The sequence below is a fragment of the Lepus europaeus genome, chromosome 11 (assembly GCF_033115175.1).
Source record: "Lepus europaeus isolate LE1 chromosome 11, mLepTim1.pri, whole genome shotgun sequence".
NCBI classification, from domain to species: domain Eukaryota; kingdom Metazoa; phylum Chordata; class Mammalia; order Lagomorpha; family Leporidae; genus Lepus; species Lepus europaeus.
Genome location: NC_084837.1, coordinates 43341994 through 43359969, shown reverse-complemented (window position 1 = coordinate 43359969; position 17976 = coordinate 43341994). Strand labels below are relative to the sequence as shown.

At 42.5% G+C, this 17976-nt stretch overlaps 1 protein-coding gene and 1 non-coding gene across 3 annotated transcripts; one reads left to right on the top strand and one right to left on the bottom strand.

The window, feature by feature from the left end:
* Positions 1-2514: 2514 nt before the first annotated feature.
* Positions 2515-16652, bottom strand: DTD2 (D-aminoacyl-tRNA deacylase 2). 2 transcript variants are annotated; one of them, XM_062205307.1, is made up of 3 exons: positions 13992-14953; positions 10273-10342; positions 2515-3987 (listed from the first exon to the last, which is right to left on the bottom strand). In XM_062205307.1, the coding sequence occupies exons 1-3, from the start codon at positions 14046-14048 to the stop codon at positions 3662-3664; spliced, it is 453 nt and encodes a 150-aa protein (XP_062061291.1). In that variant the 5' UTR covers positions 14049-14953; the 3' UTR covers positions 2515-3661. The 2 variants fall into 2 exon arrangements, with proteins under 2 accessions (XP_062061291.1, XP_062061290.1); XM_062205306.1 differs by lacking the exon at positions 13992-14953 and adding an exon at positions 16494-16652 and having other exon boundaries at positions 2516-3987.
* LOC133770816 (small nucleolar RNA SNORA3/SNORA45 family) lies at positions 13411-13537 on the top strand. The gene has a single exon (XR_009867499.1). It is a non-coding gene; the product is annotated as a small nucleolar RNA SNORA3/SNORA45 family (small nucleolar RNA).
* Positions 16653-17976: the final 1324 nt, after the last annotated feature.

Genomic DNA, 17976 nt, shown 5'->3' with positions numbered 1-17976 from the left:
CAGGAGCTTCTTCTGGGTCTCCCATGTAGGTGCAGGGGCCCAAGGACTTGGGCCATCTTTTGCCACTTTCCCAGGCCATAACAGAGTTGGACTGGAAGTGGAGCAGCCGGGACTGGAACCAGTGCCCATATGGGATGCTGGCGCTTCAGGCGGTGGCTTTATCTGCCATACCTTAGCACCGGCCCCAAGCATTAATCTTGACACTTGATAAGTTCTTTCAACATGGATTCAATAAATAGTATTAGTATGTGATTTCATAAACAGCCTGCCTCCTGTTATAGTTTGAACTAATGAAGGAATGGGGAAAATGCATCTGATTTTCACTTTATATGGGTAATATTCAAGACTAACGCCACATCCACTGTATTTGATATATTTGCTATAATTGAATCCAGGTTTCTAAATTGACAGACAACATAATGCTTAGGAATGATATTCTATTTGTAACATTCTAGAATCTTAGAAAAGCAGAGGCAGAAGTCATAAAAATTAGATGCAACCCTACTTGTATCTAATATAGTAAATAAACCAACTTATTGGCTATTCTTTCTCAAGTGATTAACACTTAGAGATGCTAGGCATTTATCAAGATCAATTTCAACAACTTTCACTAATGCAAAAGTCAGGAGGATGGAAATTATTCTTATTTTGTGACCTTGACAAAATTATTTAAACGCTATGTTACTTCCCATTATAGATATGCTATCCTCATTATAGATATACTATGAACATAAAATATCTACTGAAGTTTCTTTAAGCGCCTGGAAACACAGGAGCCACAGAAAGCCAAGGTATATTTTCCCATCTACCATTTCTCTTGCTGTAACTTTACTGTAAGTGAAGCAAAGTTGACCATCACCTTCTGCTTAACAACCCTTCAGGTACTTGAATTGCTGTTCTCTACAAATACCTCAAGCAAATTTTTTAAGAAGGAAAATTGCTTGAACTATAAAATGGCAATCTAGGGCTGTGAGTCAGCATTTTACAGAGACATAAAATCAAAATGATTTAAAATAGGTAATATAATCTTTCTGAAAGACATATATACCTCCTTGGAGAAGGCTTGAGAGAATTAGAGTTTGTAAGTTTATGAATAGTTTATTACATTTCAATAAGTATATTGTGAATCAATAAAGAAGAAGTTAAGGACAATGAGCTCATTACAAAGCCAAATATTGATTCTCAAGTCCCAAAATAGAATAGTACAGGAAAGGTATAGAGAAAATAGGATTTTTTTGTGGTAATAAAAATTTTAAGTATCCTATAACACATACCTAAAGAAGTCAAAAGACAGAAATTTTCAGCAGTTACTTAAAATGTTCATTTTTTAAAATTAAAGGTTAATTTGTTTCATTTTAAAGTCAGATTCAGAGAGAGAGAGAGAGAGAGAGAGAGAGAGAGAAAGATCTTCCATTCGCTGGTTCACTTCCCAAATGACTGCATCAGCAAGGGTTGTGCCAGGCTGAAGCCAGGAGCCAAGAGCTTCATCAGGGTCTCCCACATGGGTGCAGGGGCCCAGAGACTTGGGTCATCTTCCACTGCTTTTCCAGGTGCATTAGCAGATAGGAAACCAGCATCACAGGCTGTGGCTCAACTCACTATGTCACAATATCAGCTTAAATTAATTTCTTCATTTTTTTGTGAATTAGAATGAGTTTGACTTTTTTTTTTTGACAGGCAGAGTTAGACAGTGAGAGACAGAGAGAAAGGTCTTCCTTTTTCCATCTACAGCCGGCTGCGCTGATCCGAAGCCAGGAGCCAGGTGCTTCCTTCTGGTCTCCCATGCGGGTGCAGGGCCCAGGGACCTGGCCCATCCTCTATTGTACTCCCGGGCCACAGCAGAAAGCTGGACTGGAAGAGGAGCAACTGGGACAGAATCTGGCCAGGACTAGAACCCGGGGTGCTGGCATTGCAGGAGGAAAATTAGCCTAGTGAGCTGCAGCGCCGGCCTGGGTTTGACTCTTAAAAAAACATCTTTGTAAGGTCAGAGGAGCTTGCAAAAAATGATTATTACCTTTTGTTCACTTGCTTACTTTTCAATTTCTTATTTATCTTGTTTACAAGTTTACTTATTAGCTGTACACCTGATATTGTCTTAGCTTGGGGTGCCTTAACAATGTACCACAGACTGAGTGGCTTAAACAACTATTTTCTCACGGTTCTGGAGGTTCAAGATCAATGGGTCAGCATGGTCAGTTTCTGGAGAGGGCTTGCTTCCTGACTTGTAGACAGCCTTCTCAGATGGTGGAGAGGACAGAGAGCAAGCTGTTATCTTCCATTTCAGGACACCAATCTTATCATGAGGATCAACTTCATTCAAACCTAACTACCTCAAGGCCCCAAATGCAAATATTAACACAATAGGTATTAGGTCTTTAACATATGATATCAATTCACAACATTCACTAACAGAAAAAGTGATAATGGCTTCAAGTATTCAAGCAAATACTATGAAACAAATAAATCAATTTGTTTTCAAACTATTCCTGTAGAAATCTTCCCTTTTATTTCCTCTTATAATTATCTAATCCAACAGAATAACTTGACAACAAATTTAATAACAATAATTTCATGAAGCAATCTTTTAAAAGCCAGTAAAAATAAAAAAATTAAAAGTGAGACATACATCATTTTGATAAAAACTGAGAAATAGAACATCCACTTATTTTTTGAATATAGTTAATAAAAAGTTTTTAAACCCCTATCTTGTTCCTGTATCAATTAAGGATTCTTAAAAAAAAAAAAGATTTATTTACTTATTTGAAAGGCAGAGTTAGAGAGAGAGAGAGAGAGAGAGAGTGAGTGAGTTTCTTCCATCCTCTGGTTCACTCCCCAAAAGGCTGCAATGGCCAGAGTTGGGCCAGTTAGAAGCTGGGAGCCAGGATCTTCTGGGTCTTCCACATGGGTGCAGGGGCCCAAGCATTTGGGCCACCTTCTGCTGTTTTTCCAGGTGCATTAGCAGGGAGCTGGATCACAAATGGAGCAGTTGGGTCTCAAACCAGTGCCCATCTGGGATGCCAGCGCCCATAGATGGTGGCTTTACCTACTATGCCACAGCACTGGCCCCTCAATTAAGAATTCTTAAAACAATGTAAAACATTGTAATGTAATATACTTAACATTTCGAAATTGCATTTTCATAGCTATTATTAAATGGAATAATAAATCACATACTCCTCATTCCAAGTATGGAAAATTGCATTAACAAAACAAAATTGACAAAGTTATCTTTGGTTTATGCTGCATTTTTACCCAATTCTAACACAAAGGTATTTTTTTATTACATACATGTAAAGTTGAGGGCATAAACATGTGTTGCATTTTTTTACTTTTTATTTTTTTTTTAGTATTTATTTTATTTATTCAAAAGACAGAGTTACAGAGAGGCAGAGGCAGAGAAGACAGAGAAGTCTTCCATCCATTGGTTCACTCCCCAAATGGCCACAAAGACAGAGCTGGGCTGATCCGAAGCCAAGAGCCAGGAGTTTCTTCTGGGTCTCCCACACAGGACTTGGGCCATCTTCTACTGCTTTCCCAGGCCATAGCAGAGAGCTGGATCAGAAGTGGAGCAGCGGGGACTTAAACCAGTGTCCATATGGGATGCCGTCACAGTAGGTGGTGGCTTTACCCGCTACACCACAGCATTGGCCCCTTCATGTTTTCAAAACTCAATTAAGTGTGTGTACGGTCCATTGGTGTCCAGCTTTAACACTTGCCGGTTCCCGTAAGTGCCATGTTCCACCACAACCCCCGCTTCAGCACACTTGCTGTTAGCAGCTAATTCTTTTTCACATAGAGTCACGAACTGGGAGTAAAGTTCTAAGCCCTCTTCCTTCCCAGAGTTGGAATGATACTGCATGCTTCTTCCTTTCACTCGTCCCCCAAGGGTGGCTTGAGGTATGATAAGAATGTCGCCAGGTAGATCCAATATAGACACATGCTTCCCATTTTCTGTCTCACTTAATTTCACATTCAACAGTGTATTAACTGAGTGGGGAAGAAAAGCAAAATATCTTGAAGTGAAAATCAAACATGGAGAAATCATCAATCTTTTAGTCATCAAATTTCATGTTTAAATACAGTTTGCCAGCACACATTTTTTTTTTAATTAAAAATTTTAAATATGTTTATTTTATTATTTATTTAACAGGCAGAATTACAGAGAGAGGGAGAGACAGAGACACAGAGTCAGACTCTTCCATCTGCTGGTTCACCTCCAAATGGCCACAGTGGCTGAGGCTGGGCCAAGCTGAAGCCTGGAGCTTCATCAGGGTCTCCCATGTGGGTGGCAGGGGCTAAATACATGGGCCTTCTTCTGCTGCTTTCCCATGTACATTAGCAGGGAGCTTGATCAGAAGTGGAGCAGTTAAGACTTGAACCGGTGCTCACGTGGGATACCTTCATTGTAGGTGGCGGCTTAACCTGCTGCACCATGGCAGTCCCTCAGCTCACACTTCTCAAGTCTCTATCTAGATTTTAAAAATCAATTCACTAAGCTAAATAACCATGAAAAATAAGGCAACTTTCATGTAGAAAATAAAATTGATGCTTTAAATTTAACTTGGAAATTGAGATGACTTAACAGTAAGTTCATCTAGAAAGTTCTAAACAATTAACTATACACTAGAATCTCAAATATTATTGCTTTGGGGGAATATATAAGATTATGCCTCACTGTTCCTTCTACTTTGTAACCAAATCCCACTGGAATAAAGCCATGCCTGATGGTCCTTCTCAAAACAAATTCTGTTTTATAACAAAGAATAAACACAAATTTCAGTGTATTTGTTATTTTTTTTGAGAGGCAGAGTTAGACAGTGAGAGAGAGAGACAGAGAGAAAGGTCTTCCTTCTGTTGGTTCACCCCCCAAATGGCCACTTCGGGTGGCGCGCTGCAGCCGGCGCACTGCGCTGATCCGAAGCCAGGAGCCAGGTGCCTCCTCCTGGTCTCTCATATGGGTGCAGGGCCCAAGCACTTAGGCCATCCTCCACTGCACTCCCGGGCCAAAGCAGAGAGCTGGACTGGAAGAGGGGCAACCAGGACAGAATCCGGCACCCCAACTGGGATAGAACCTGAGGTGCCAGCGCCGCCATAGGCGGAGAATTAGCCAAGTGAGCCGCGGTGCCGGCCAGTATATTTGTTATTTTGAACATAGTTGCCTACAGCTTTAAGCTGAACAAAGGTTCCAAATTCAATCTCATTATAAGCCAGTTGAATATGCAGTTTTACAACCTTAACAGCAATAATTATTTTACAAATACAACTCATGGGGTAAGGGTAAAAGTGAAACCAAGAATTATCAGAAATTCATTTTACAACTGAAAAAGTAAATCAAAAGATATGGAGCTATTGGCACATTATATATATAGAAGAAAATAGAGTGATATCAGTTAATGAGATATTTATAGCTAATAAGTGTCAGAACCACCATAAGTACCTATATGTAGCTAAAAACCCAATAAACAAAAGTGGTGTTTAATACAAATAGATTTAGTGTCTCCCTGCTTATGTGCTCCCCGCTAATGTACCCGGGAAAGCAGCAGAAGTATAAATGACTTTCACTTGCAAAGAACCATCCTGAGAGGACAAAGGAAAAGAAACTATGGAAGCCTCACACTCCCGTGCCAAAATTCACAAGGCATGCTTTCTGGTTAGGTGGTCAATGGTTTCAATTGTTAGACAGTCTGTAGTAAATAGTAGTAAGGATTTAGTATGGCTGCCATGCTCTACAAATCATGACATTAACTTAGGAAGCACTGTCAAAGAGAACTAACTAATGAATTCCTAAATTATGCTTTAAGCACCATCAATTTTCTTTTAAATACCTCTAATTGTCTCTATTACAATTAGAACTTTACTATACAACCAGCAGTCTTTATTGACTGCTTGTAAGGAGACTATAACTCTCCAGAACACCTCATTCCAATGGAAATTACCATCTTGCTATCTAGGCCTTAGGCTAAGTGGCCTACTACATAGGCAATTTTGGAATATGAGGCCTGAGAGGCAATACAATTTATTATACTTCCACATACCTCCCTCTACTGGCAGTGAGTGAGAACTCAAGAATATTGGTATACAAATGTCAGTATGTAGAACTAAACACAATACAAATAACAATGTAATTAAATTGATACAATGAATTAATAACATGTTGGAAATGCAAAGATCCTAAGATAGGTTATCAGTCAAGTATCTATAGTCTTATATATGGGAACTTAAGCTTTCACAGATCTCTGGATCTCAGTACAATTATACTGAAGATGAACTGAGGAAGATTCTACACATCTCTATGTTAGCTATGCTATTTCAGCCTTTATGGATATAACTGGTTGTTATGTTCTCAAGATATACATGACTTGATTAAAAAGATCTGAATCTATGTAATAAGTATGATATGGAGTTGAGGAGCACCCCATTACACTAGCTTATTTTGCCTTCCAGAATAGAGAGATTAGTACAAGCCAACACTATCTATAACAGATGCATTTTTTTTTTTTTTTTTTTTGACAGGCAGAGTGGATAGTGAGAGAGAGAGACAGAGAGAAAGGTCTTCCTTTTGGTTCACCCTCCAATGGCGGCTGCGGACGGTGCATCTCGCTGATCTGAAGCCAGGAGCCAGGTGCTTTTCCTGGTCTCCCTTGCGGGTGCAGGGCCCAAGCACTTGGGCCATCCTCCACTGCACTCCCGGGCCATAGCAGAGAGCTGGCCTGGAAGAGGGGCAACCGGGATAGAATCCGGTGCCCCAACCGGGACTAGAACTCGGTGTGCCGGCACCGCTAGGCGGAGGATTAGCCTGTTAAGCCCCGGCGCCGGCGCAATTATTTTTCTTAAAATTCAAATCAGCTGAATATGATTCCTAGAGTCATATTTATTTACTGAAAATCATGATATATAAAGCTTTGTACTGTACCATCCACTAAAAGACTTTAGGAGGACCTCCTCAGTAGTTTTTAATAAATATTTCTTGGGGGTCTGTGTTTTGGCATAGTGGGTAAAGCTGCTGCTAGTGACTCTGGCATCCCGTGTGGGTACTGGTTCACGTCCAGGCTGCTCCATTTCCAATAAAGCTCCCTGTTAATGGCCTGGGAAAAGCAGTGGAAGATGGCCCAAATGTTTGGGCCCTTGCCACCCACATGAGAGACCTGGATGAAGTTCCTGCTTCAGCTTGGTCAGTGCTGGCTGCTGCGGTGATCTGGAGGGTAAACCAGCAGATGGAAGACCTCTATTTGTCTCTCCTTCTTTCTCTGTAATGCTGGCTTCTGCCACCCATGTGAAAGACCAGAATGAAGCTGCACAGGGGGGAGAGACAGCGAAGTCTTCCATCTCCAGTTCACTTCACGGATGCTGCAATGGCCAGCCATGGGCCAGGCTAAAGCCAGGAGACTATAACTCCAACCAGGTCTTCCATATGAGTGCAGGAGCCCAAAGGACTTGGAACATCATCCACTGCCTTCCTAGGCACATTTAGCAGGAAAGTGGATTGGAAAGGGAGCTGCTGGAACTTGAACCAGTGTCCATAAGGTATGCTAGCATCATAGGTGGTGGCTTAACCTGCTGTGCCATTGCACTGGTCCCTTCCTCCATGTTTTCAGTTCACCAATCTTATGAATGTATTTAAAGTGAACCCACAAAGACACATATGGAAGCAAACAGAATTTAACCACTGTAATCAAAATGCAGTATGGGTTTGATGGGCTATTTTATTCTATTATGATTAAGATCCATTTAATGGTCTATGAGACCTTAGGGAGTCAATCTTCAGGCAAAATGATAAAAAATTTATTTCTGTTCTTGAATATTTCTACTAAAATTTATGGCCAGTAAGGATTTAACTCATAGCACAATATTAACTTAGAAAAATGGACAGGATGCCCAACACCCCAACAGTAGGACCTCACAATTATTCTCTATAATAGGAACCCTCATTTCATTTTCTTTTTTTTTTTCCTTCCAGATTTATTTACTTATTTATCTGAGAGGCAGAGTTACAGAGAGAAAGGAGAGACAATGAGAGAGAGAGATCTTCCATCTGTTGGTTTCACTCCCCACATGGCTAAAGCCAGGAGCCAATAGGTTCTTTAGGGCCTCCCACGTGGGTGCAGAGGCCCAAGCACTTGGGCCATCCTCTGCTGCTTTCCCAAGACATTAGCAGAGCTGGATTGGAAGTGCAGCAGCTGGGATTTGAACCAGTGCTATACAGGATGCCAGAGTCTCAGTGGCTTTCCCCACTACACCATGATGCTAGCCCCCTCATTCTGTTTTCTTCTAAAGCCCTTCAAAGGTTCAACTTCAAATTTAAAACTATTATAGTCACTGGCTTTCTGTTTCAGCTATCATAGGCCCTTTCCTAAGTCGTTTTCTCCTTCAACAAAGGTGTCAAATATGTCTGACTTATCAGTGTAAAATTCTTGGGGGTTTCAGCTTTTGGTCCAAGCTGTTACTTATTAGGATATTTGCCCTTGAGTTCTATTTCTTGAAGCTCTTCTACATTAATATCTATAATGTCCATTTTAGATATACATAATCTGTAAGCTACAACTACCCATTTCCAACCTTAGAGATAGTTTCATTATTTCAGGTTTTTTTAAAATTATTTACTTATTTATATGAAAGGCAGAGTGACAGAGAGGGAAAGATTTTCCATTTGCTGGTTTACTCCCCAAATGGCTATAATAGCAAGGACCAGACCTGGTTAAAGAGAGGAGCCAGGAACTCCATTTGGGTCTCCCACATTAGATAGCAGTAACACAAGTACCTGGACCATTTTCCGCTGCTTTCCCAGGCACATTAGCAGGATTGGAAGTAAAGCAGCCAAGACTTGAAATGAATGCCCCAGTGTGTGTGTGTGTGTGTGTATGACATAACTATTATAGCCAAATACTATCTTGAGACAGTATTATTTGATTTGGTTTATCTAAAGCTATGCAATTATCAAAAAGAATAGACAGTACCATGGGCTGTGCAGTATACCAGAAAGTTGCAAAAGGTTAATGTTGAGAAATCCCGGAAAATTAAATCTACTTTCCATGCCCCTGGAGGAGGTATGGCTGTGATGATACTGCATTTGATTCAAGAAATCAAGAGAACTTTATATTTATACATACTTTCAACAAATAAGTGCTTAAATGGTCAGTGTAAAGTTTTCCATAATAATGATGCAAGTCTGAGTTGACAAGTTTGATGCAATGACACCTTTTATAAACAATGTCATTTACTGCCCCCGTTAGGGACTCTGGGGGATAAAGAGCATTATATTAAGAAATGCAGTATCTATGTCTCCTAATGTGGCCACCTACTTCCAACAAATTTCTATATCCTGGGCTGAAATGTGTTATGTATATGTGTATACTCTTTTAAGACAATTGATAAGCCACCTGAAGTGGTGCATATAGTTTAAAAGAATTCCATTATGCTTCTTTTTTTTTTTTTTTTTGACAGGCAGAGTGGACAGTGAGAGAGAGACAGAGAGAAAGGTCTTCCTTTGCCGTTGGTTCACCCTCCAATGGCCGCTGCGGCTGGCGCACTGCGGCCGGCGCACCGCGCTGATCCAATGGCAGGAGCCAGGTGCTTCTCCTGGTCTCCCATGGGGTGCAGGGTCCAAGCACTTGGGCCATCCTCCACTGCACTCCCTGGCCACAGCAGAGAGCCGGCCTGGAAGAGGGGCAACCGGGACAGGATCAGTGCCCCGACCGGGACTAGAACCCGGTGTGCCGGCGCCGCAAGGCGGAGGATTAGCCTAATGAGCCGTGGCGCCGGCCTCCATTATGCTTCCTTAAACTCTGAAATAGTCAAATAACTAAAGCCAACAACACTAGACAGAGTTAGGCAATTTACTTACATCCTAGCACAGTGTCGCAGCAGGTAAAGCCATAGGCTGCAACACCAGCATCTCACACCAGAGTGCTGGTTCTAGGCCTAGATAGTTTGCTTCTGATGCAGCTCCTTTCTAAAGTGCCTGGGAAGGCAGTGAATGATGGCCCAAGTACTTGGGCCTCTGCTACCCATGAGGGAAACCAGGATGGAGTTCCAAGCTCCTGGCTTCAGTCTGGCACAGCCCTGGCTGCTGTGACCATTTGGGGAGTGTATCAGCAGATGGGAGATATGTCCTTTTTTCTCCCTCCCTCAAGCTGACACTCTGCCTTTCAAATAAATGAATGAGTAAATACACTTTAAAAAAAAAAACACATTGTGCTTATTACCACTGCAAATTCATCTGTCTGTTGGTTTTCTTTTTCACTTTTTAAAATGAAAAAACCATCAAACACATACCCATTTTGGGAAGAAGTTCTTTATCGGCTCCCTTGAAAAAGCACACGTAGATCACTAATCCTCTCTGAACCTATAAGAAATCAGCATAGCAAATTCAAATTAGAAAGACATCTGTACAGAGATATGGAGATACATAAACACAATTTCACAACTGTTATTGACATACAGGCTAAAGGAAAAGGAAGAGAAATAAGTTCTACAATGTGATTTCTAAGATACAATAGAAAACAGAATTCTTCAAGTTTGTCACCTCAATTATTATATCTTTCATGCATTAAGTTTAAAATATAGCAGAAGTTATAACTTCAAACATTTACTGCTAATCAAATTCACTGGGACTGTCAACCAGCTTCCTCCCCAATAAAGAAGGCTGGCAAATTTAGAAATAGTTGATTTATTCAATACCAAGTGGACTGACATTACAGCAGATATGGCTGATGGATAACTAACACAATGATGGATGTCTTCTAACTCCATCACTCTTCATTCTCCCAATCAACTTACTAACACATAAGGAAAATAAGAACCTGACTCTACAAACTCCAGGAAACCATACAATTATTTTTTGTTATTACTGCTATATTTTTTAAGATTTATTTATTTATTTGAAACACAGAATTAAAGAGAAGCAGGGCTGGCGCCGCGGCTCAATAGGCTAATCCTCTGCCTTGCGGCACCGGCACACTGGGTTCTAGTCCCGGTCAGGGCACCAGATTCTGTCCTGGTTGCCCCTCTTACAGTGCAGTGGAGGATGGCCCAAGTGCTTGGGCCCTGCACCCCATGGGAGACCAGGAGAAGCACCTGGCGCGCCAGTCGAGCGTGCCGGCTGTGGCGGCCATTGGAGGCTGAACCAACGGCAAAGGAAGACCTTTTTCTCTGTCTCTCTCTCTCACTGTCCACTCTGCCTGTCAAAAAAATAAATAAAATAAAATAAAGAGAGGCAGAGACAGAGGTGGAGGGTCTTCCAACTGCTGGTTCATTCCCCAAATGCCCACAATGGCTGGAGCTGGGCCAATCCAAAGCCAGGAGTCAAGAGCTTCTTTTGGGTCTCCCATGCAGGTGCAGGGGCCCAAGGACTTGGGCAATCTTCTACTGCTTTCCCAGGACATAGCAGAGAGCTGGATCAGAAGTTGAGCAGACAGGACTCAAACTAGCACCCATGTGGGATGCCAGCACTACAGGCGGTGGCTTTACCCGTTACACCACTTTAAATAAACATAGTAATTAGGCCTTGAAAATTACATTTATGATAATAAAGTTTTTTTCTTCTTTAAGATTTATTCACTTATTTGAAAGGCAGAGTAATAGAGACAGAGAGATCTTCTATCTGCTGGTTCATTGCCCAAATGGCCATAGTGGCTGAGTCTGGGCCAGACCTAAGCCAGGAGCTTTATCTGAGTCTCCCACGTGGGTGCAGGGTCCCAAAAACTTGGGTCATCTTCTGCTGCTTTCCCAAGTACACTCGACGGGAGTTGGATCAAAAGTGGAGCAGCCAGGACACAAACCAGCACCCACATGGGATGCTGAAATTGCAGGCTGTGGCTTACTTAACCTGCTGTGCCACACACTAGCCCCTCTGATATTAAGTTCTACATCACAAGCTTAGTTATCAGGAATATACACTTATTTATTTTAGATAATGACTTGGATATTTATTTATTAGCTCTGGTAAGATGGAAACTATGTAGAAAATAGATACCTAAGGGCTGGGCATTTAGCGCTGTGATTAAGTCACTGCTTGGGACACCTGCATTCCATACTGTAGTCCCTGGGTTTAAGTAGCAGCTCCACTTTTAATCCAGCTTCCTGCTAATGTGCACTGTGTGAGGCAGCAGGAGATGGCTCAAGTACTTGGGTTTCTGCCACCCACTTGGAGACCCAGACTGAGTTCCAGGCTCCTGACTGAACCATGCCTGTTATCAGAATTATAGACTGAACCAGCAGATGGAAGATTTCTCTCTTCAAATAATTTTTTTAATTAAAGAGAAATCTGATAAATGATTTTAATTCTGTTGCTGAATCAATAATTTTTAATGCTGTATATTAACTTTGTTAACTACAAGAGGTACAGCAAAGACTAAATGAGATAATATCTGTAAAGTGCTTAAAACAGTGCTTGGTTTATGGTAACCATTTATTAAGTGAGCATGTAAAAATAAATTTAAGGGTAGACGCACAATTTATTGCACATTTTAACTCCTAAAGGACTTATAAGTTGTTTTGTACATGACAGGGCCTCAAGTTACCAGTTGACTGCATTAACAGCCAATTGTATCTTGCACTTCCTGTATTAGTTTTTTATGTAAATGCAGCTCTACATTTACACTCATTTACCCAGAAAAGAAGTCATTTTTGTGCAGCTATGCTTCTGTAACAACAGGTAAGGGCCTCCAGTGCATATCCACAAAAAGGAGTGTAATTTAAATGCTAAAGGTATCTGTACTACTGCATAGGCCTCTCTGCTGGTACTGTTTTCGGCACTGGTTGAAATCTTAAGCATATGCATATTCTTTTAACTTACCACACAGCCTTGCCTCATCATTAAGATATTTTTATTTATCCTAATGGTATATCAAATTGTGACCTACAGATGTCTCTCTTCAAGTCACAATTTTTATTGTAGCTTCTTTGTTATAAAACATTTCAAATACAGTTCATCTTCATTATCCATGAAGAATTGTTTCCAGGACCTCTGGTGGATGCTCAAGTCCCTTATATAAAAAGGCATAATATGGCCGGCGCCGTGGCTCACTAGGCTAATCCTCTGCCTTGCAGCGCCGGCACACCGGGTTCTAGAACCGGTCGGGGCACCGATCCTGTCCCGGTTGCCCCTCTTCCAGGCCAGCTCTCTGCTGTGGCCAGGGAGTGCAGTGGAGGATGGCCCAAGTGCTTGGGCCCTGCACCCCATGGGAGACCAGGAGAAGTGCCTGGCTCCTGCCATTGGATCAGCGCGGTGCGCCGGCTGCAGCCCACCTACCAACAGCGGCCATTGGAGGGTGAACCAACGGCAAAAGGAAGACCTTTCTCTCTGTCTCTCTCTCTCTGTCCACTCTGCCTGTCAAAAAAAGGCATAATATTTGCATATATCCTATACACATTCTTTCATATCCTTTATTTTTCTAAAAATACTTATCTGAATTGAGGTGAGTCATACTTGGGTATTAGCTATTGCCTTAGTGTGCTAGAGTCCCTGAAGAGTAAGTGCTGACTTTATTCACTGGCTGTAGGCCTCATGGCACAGTCAGTCACCAGGTTAGTGACAGACTTCAGAGAAAAAAAGATTTTTTTATCTGAGAGACAGAGAAAAACTCCCAATTGCTGGCTCATTCTTCAAATGCCTACAGCGGCCTAGATTGGGCTGGGGCTGAGCCAGGAGCCAGAAGCTCAATCCAGGTCTCCCATATGGTCTCAAGTAACCCAATCACTTGAACCATCACTATATCCGAGAACCTATACTAGCAGGTGCCAGAACTGGGTAACAAACCCAGGTACTCCTACATGGGACGTGGGCATTTTAACTACTAGGCCAAACTCACACCTCTCCCACTTACTCCTATACTTTAAGTAATCTCTACATTATTTATATACCTAACACAATGTAAATACTATGTAGTAGCTGTTATACTATATTGCAAAAAAAAAAAAAAAAACACCCTAGTTTTAGAAAGTCTAATTTATAAAAATTTGTAATTTTTTTAGAATTGATAAAAAGTACGTACATGTTCAGTATAGATGCATTTTTCCCCCAAATATTTTCTGAGGTTGGTTGAATCCATGAAAGCAGAACCCACAGAAGCTGAAGGTCAGATGTTCTATAAAGTGCAGGAGCTGGCACTGTGGTGCAGCCGCTACTTTTGATGCTGGCATTCCATATAGGAGTACTGATTTGTGCCCTGGCTGCTTTGCTTTTGATCCAGCTTCCTGCTAATGTACCCAGAAAGGCAGAAGATGATCCAAGTGCTTGGGCCCCTGCCACCCATGTGGAAGACCAGGATGGAGTCCCTGGCTTCTGACTTTTGCTTGGCCCAGACCTGGCTGTTGTGGCCATTGCGGAGTAAAGCAGCAAACAGAAGATCTCTCACTCTCTCTCTCTCTGTCCCTCTGACTTCCAAATAAATAAATCTTTAAAAAAATTTTTTTAAAAAAGCACAGGTAATTTTCACTGTGGCTTAGAAATATTCCGTTTTCAGGAAGAAAAACATTTATCTGTGATAGCAAAGTTCTAAACAACTGAAACAGCAAAATACCCTTCAAATCTTTTGACAATTAAAACACTGCTTCTAAAAAAAAGAACTTTGAATAACAGAACAGGGGAAAGTGTTTGAGAAAGAATTCTCACCATCTAATTAGTTGCCAGCTCTCTAATTTACTCATGTGTGTGGGAGTGGAAGGGAAAGCCTTTTAACAAAAACCTTTTAAAATGTATAAGCACAAACCAATAGTTTGGAAGCCTGCAATAAACTATCTGTGATTTTTCTATAATGAGATGTGGCACAAAGAATATAAAAAAGATAAAGAGGAATAGAAGGAACCTAAATGATTACCAGCTCAGAATTCAGAGTGCTAGTAGGCAACTATAAAAATGGGTGATTCTTCAGATAGGATAACAAATGTAAAGAGGATAAAATTTCAAATATGGAAGAAAATCGACACTTCAACAAAAAACTCATTAACACAAATGAGAAAAATGAGTTTTCGAGAAGAGGGGGAGAGGTGAGAAAATAGTTACTTTTATACTTATTAAATTTATACTTATCAAAACAGCACACAGTAACAGATTCTGATTTAAGATAATCATCCACAGGCCGGCGCTGTGGAATAGGAGGCAAAGCCTCTGCCTGTGGTGATGGCATCCCATATGACTGCTCCTCTTCCAATCCAGCTCTCCGCTATGGCCTGTGAAAGCAGCAGCAGATGGCCCAAGTGCTTGGGCCCCAGCACCTGCTCCTGGCTTTGAATTGGCCCATCTCAGGCCACTGTGGCCATTTGATGAGTGAATCAGCAGATGGAAGACCTTTCTGTCTCTCCCTCTCTGTAACTCTTCCTCTCAAATAAAGAAATAAAATCTTAAAAAAAAAAATCATCCACATGCCATAGTTCACGGGTAGTATTTCAATTAATGACTTGGGGCCAGCATGGTGGCTCACTAGGCTAATCCTCTGCCTGCAGTGTCAGCAGCCCATGGTTCCGGCAGCCCACGGTTCTAGTCAAAGTTGGGGCGCTGGTCTGGTCCCGGTTGCTCCTCTTCCAGTCCAGCTCTCTGCTGTAGCCCGGGAGGGCAGTGGAAGATGGCCCAGGTCCGTGGGCCCTGCACCCGCATGGGAGACCAGGAGGAAGCACCTGGCTCCTGGCTTCAGATCTACGCAGCACGCCGGCGGTGGTGGCCACTTGGGGGGTGAACCAACGGAAAAAGACCTTTCTCTGTCTCTCACTGTCTAACTCTGTCAAAAAAAAAATATCAATTAATGACTTGGATTGTGTTAAGGAATGTAAGATCTGGAACCCAATGTAGAAGATGTTTACTTTAAATTCTCCCACATTAAAGTTCCTGATTCCTCAGAAAGTCTTAATTATGAACTAATCGTCTTCATGCATTTCAACTTATTCCCCCAAATATGTCAGGGGCCTTAAGGAACATCTTAATCTTCTCGCATGGAGTGGGTGCAGGCCTCAATAAGGCAAGGATACAAGTACCGACATAAATGTTTTCAATTCTTTGGAAGAAACGGGCTCGAGAACAATGCTTCGTTATTATCAATGTAGAGGTCTTTGTATCGGAGTTGCAAATGGGTCAGATTTTTCTGTTTCTTGAAGTACAATAGTTCGCTGCGAACTCTGCACAAGGGCCTAGCACAGGAAGACCAAGCTGCAGCCCACGGGAGCGGCGATTCGACGCCACGCGGAGCCCACCTCAAAGCAGCAAACCAGACCTACAAGCTCGAGCCAGACCGTCCCAGGCCCCGCCCCACACGGACGTGACGTCCACCGCGCTCAGGCAGCAGACCGCGTGAGGAGGTGCCACCCGCTGTGGGCCCGCAACGCCGGAAAGCCTCAGTGGGCAGCGTCGGGCACACCGGCCGCCCGCGACGCCCCGCAGCCCACGCCCGGGAACCCAGCGGCCAGCACGCCGGGCCCGAAGCGAGGCCGGTCACCAAGACTACGCGGAGAGGACTCCCCCCCCCGGCGCAGGTAGACAACCGGGGCTGCCGGGCCGACGTTACCTCAACCCACTGGGCCACGGCGTCCCCCTCGGCCGGGCGAACTTGCAGCCGCGCGTGCAGACACTGCTGTAGGAGCGCACGGGCTTGAGGCGTACGGCCACCGTCGGCCATGGCTGCAGCCCTCGCCTCAGGATCCCACCGGTTCCGGCCGCGCGCCCCGGAGGCTCCGCCCCTGGACTGCCAGCAAGGAGGACGGGGCGGGGCACGCCGGAGGGACCGGCCCAGCCGCTCTGGGGGCGGGGCCTCGGGGTGGCCCTGGGGTGTCCCGGATGTGCCGTCTTCAAAGACAAAGCTCTGCTAAGCCCCTCCGCGGTTGGCGAGTGATTCTGTAGAAGCTGCTCTCTGTATATTTGAAACCAGTGGAAAGGCTCATTGGGTCTCTGCTACACACATTTTGTAGAAACATTTTTCACCTCAGAAAGCTTAGGTTTCCAGAGGTTAAAAACCTTTCAAAATACGCTTGATGGAGGTCCGTGTTATGTTACTTAATGAAGATAGGTAAATGTAGTGGATCGATTGATCTGGCGGCAAGTGCAGATGGAACTAAAAGCTATAAATCTTTAAAAATTTTCCTTACTCTAATCAATAAAACGGTACTGCCTCCTCTGTCAGGAATGCTATTAATCATTCTGATTCACGGTTGTGAAAAGTATTGATATGCTCTATGAATACACATTTGGAGAGCAATTCTCTAGGGAATATCCCCTATAAAAGCATGCTTATCCAGGAAAGTATGTGATACCTAATAAGTTATTTAACCTGCTGCAAAAATAAAACAACATATCCTGATGCACGTACAATATTAAATTTTGCAATGCATTTTCTATGAGTACGTATTAGGATGCAAATAAAATTAAACAAGGGCTTGATTTTTCTTTCCCACGCAACACATTCCTTAAACATGCATCAGATTAGCATGTATTTTTCTACAGGCTTGGAGGGTTTCGATGAAGAATAATAGTGTTACCCTGATTGCATTACCCAGGTCATTGATTTGGCCTCAGTTGGCACAATATGCCTATACATTCTGGCCTGTAGTTTTAGCAGATGACATCACTGACAGTGTTGCTATCCATACAAAGTAGTGTGACTAAAAAAATAATCCATGCATAGTCAATGGCCCTTTGTACACAAAATTAAAGCTGCATGTTTGGTAGTTATCTTGCAACCTGTCTTATACTTTTATTTTTAAAAAGCAGAGCAAAATCTCACATATCTGATTGCTGCATTACAGGGGTTCTGATATTCATTGACATTTGTCTGCAAGTACAGAACAATTGAATTGCTTAATGTCTGCATTTTTATGTCATTGCAACTCTTAAGTCTCTTTTCTCCATCTCTCTCTCCCAGACATAAATTTGGAGGGAACTTTGACATAGAGATCTTTAGCCTAGAAGAAAGGGCTTTGTGTCCATCTGCATCTGGATGTCAGGGATAAGGAGGTTTAGTGAAAATAGGCTTTGGGGCCAGTGCTATGGCATAG

What these genes read in the sequence shown, in the direction of transcription:
- DTD2 (XM_062205306.1), bottom strand. Translation starts at nt 16,604, where the DNA reads ATGGCCGACGGTGGCCGTACGCCTCAAGCCCGTGCGCTCCTACAGCAG. An exon ending in CCGTGGCCCAGTGGGTTGAG is followed by an intron (nt 10,343 to 16,493) that starts GTAACGTCGGCC and finishes GATTTCTTATAG; the next exon opens with GTTCAGAGAGGATTAGTGAT. An exon ending in AGAACTTCTTCCCAAAATGG is followed by an intron (nt 3,988 to 10,272) that starts GTATGTGTTTGA and finishes TTCCCCACTCAG; the next exon opens with TTAATACACTGTTGAATGTG.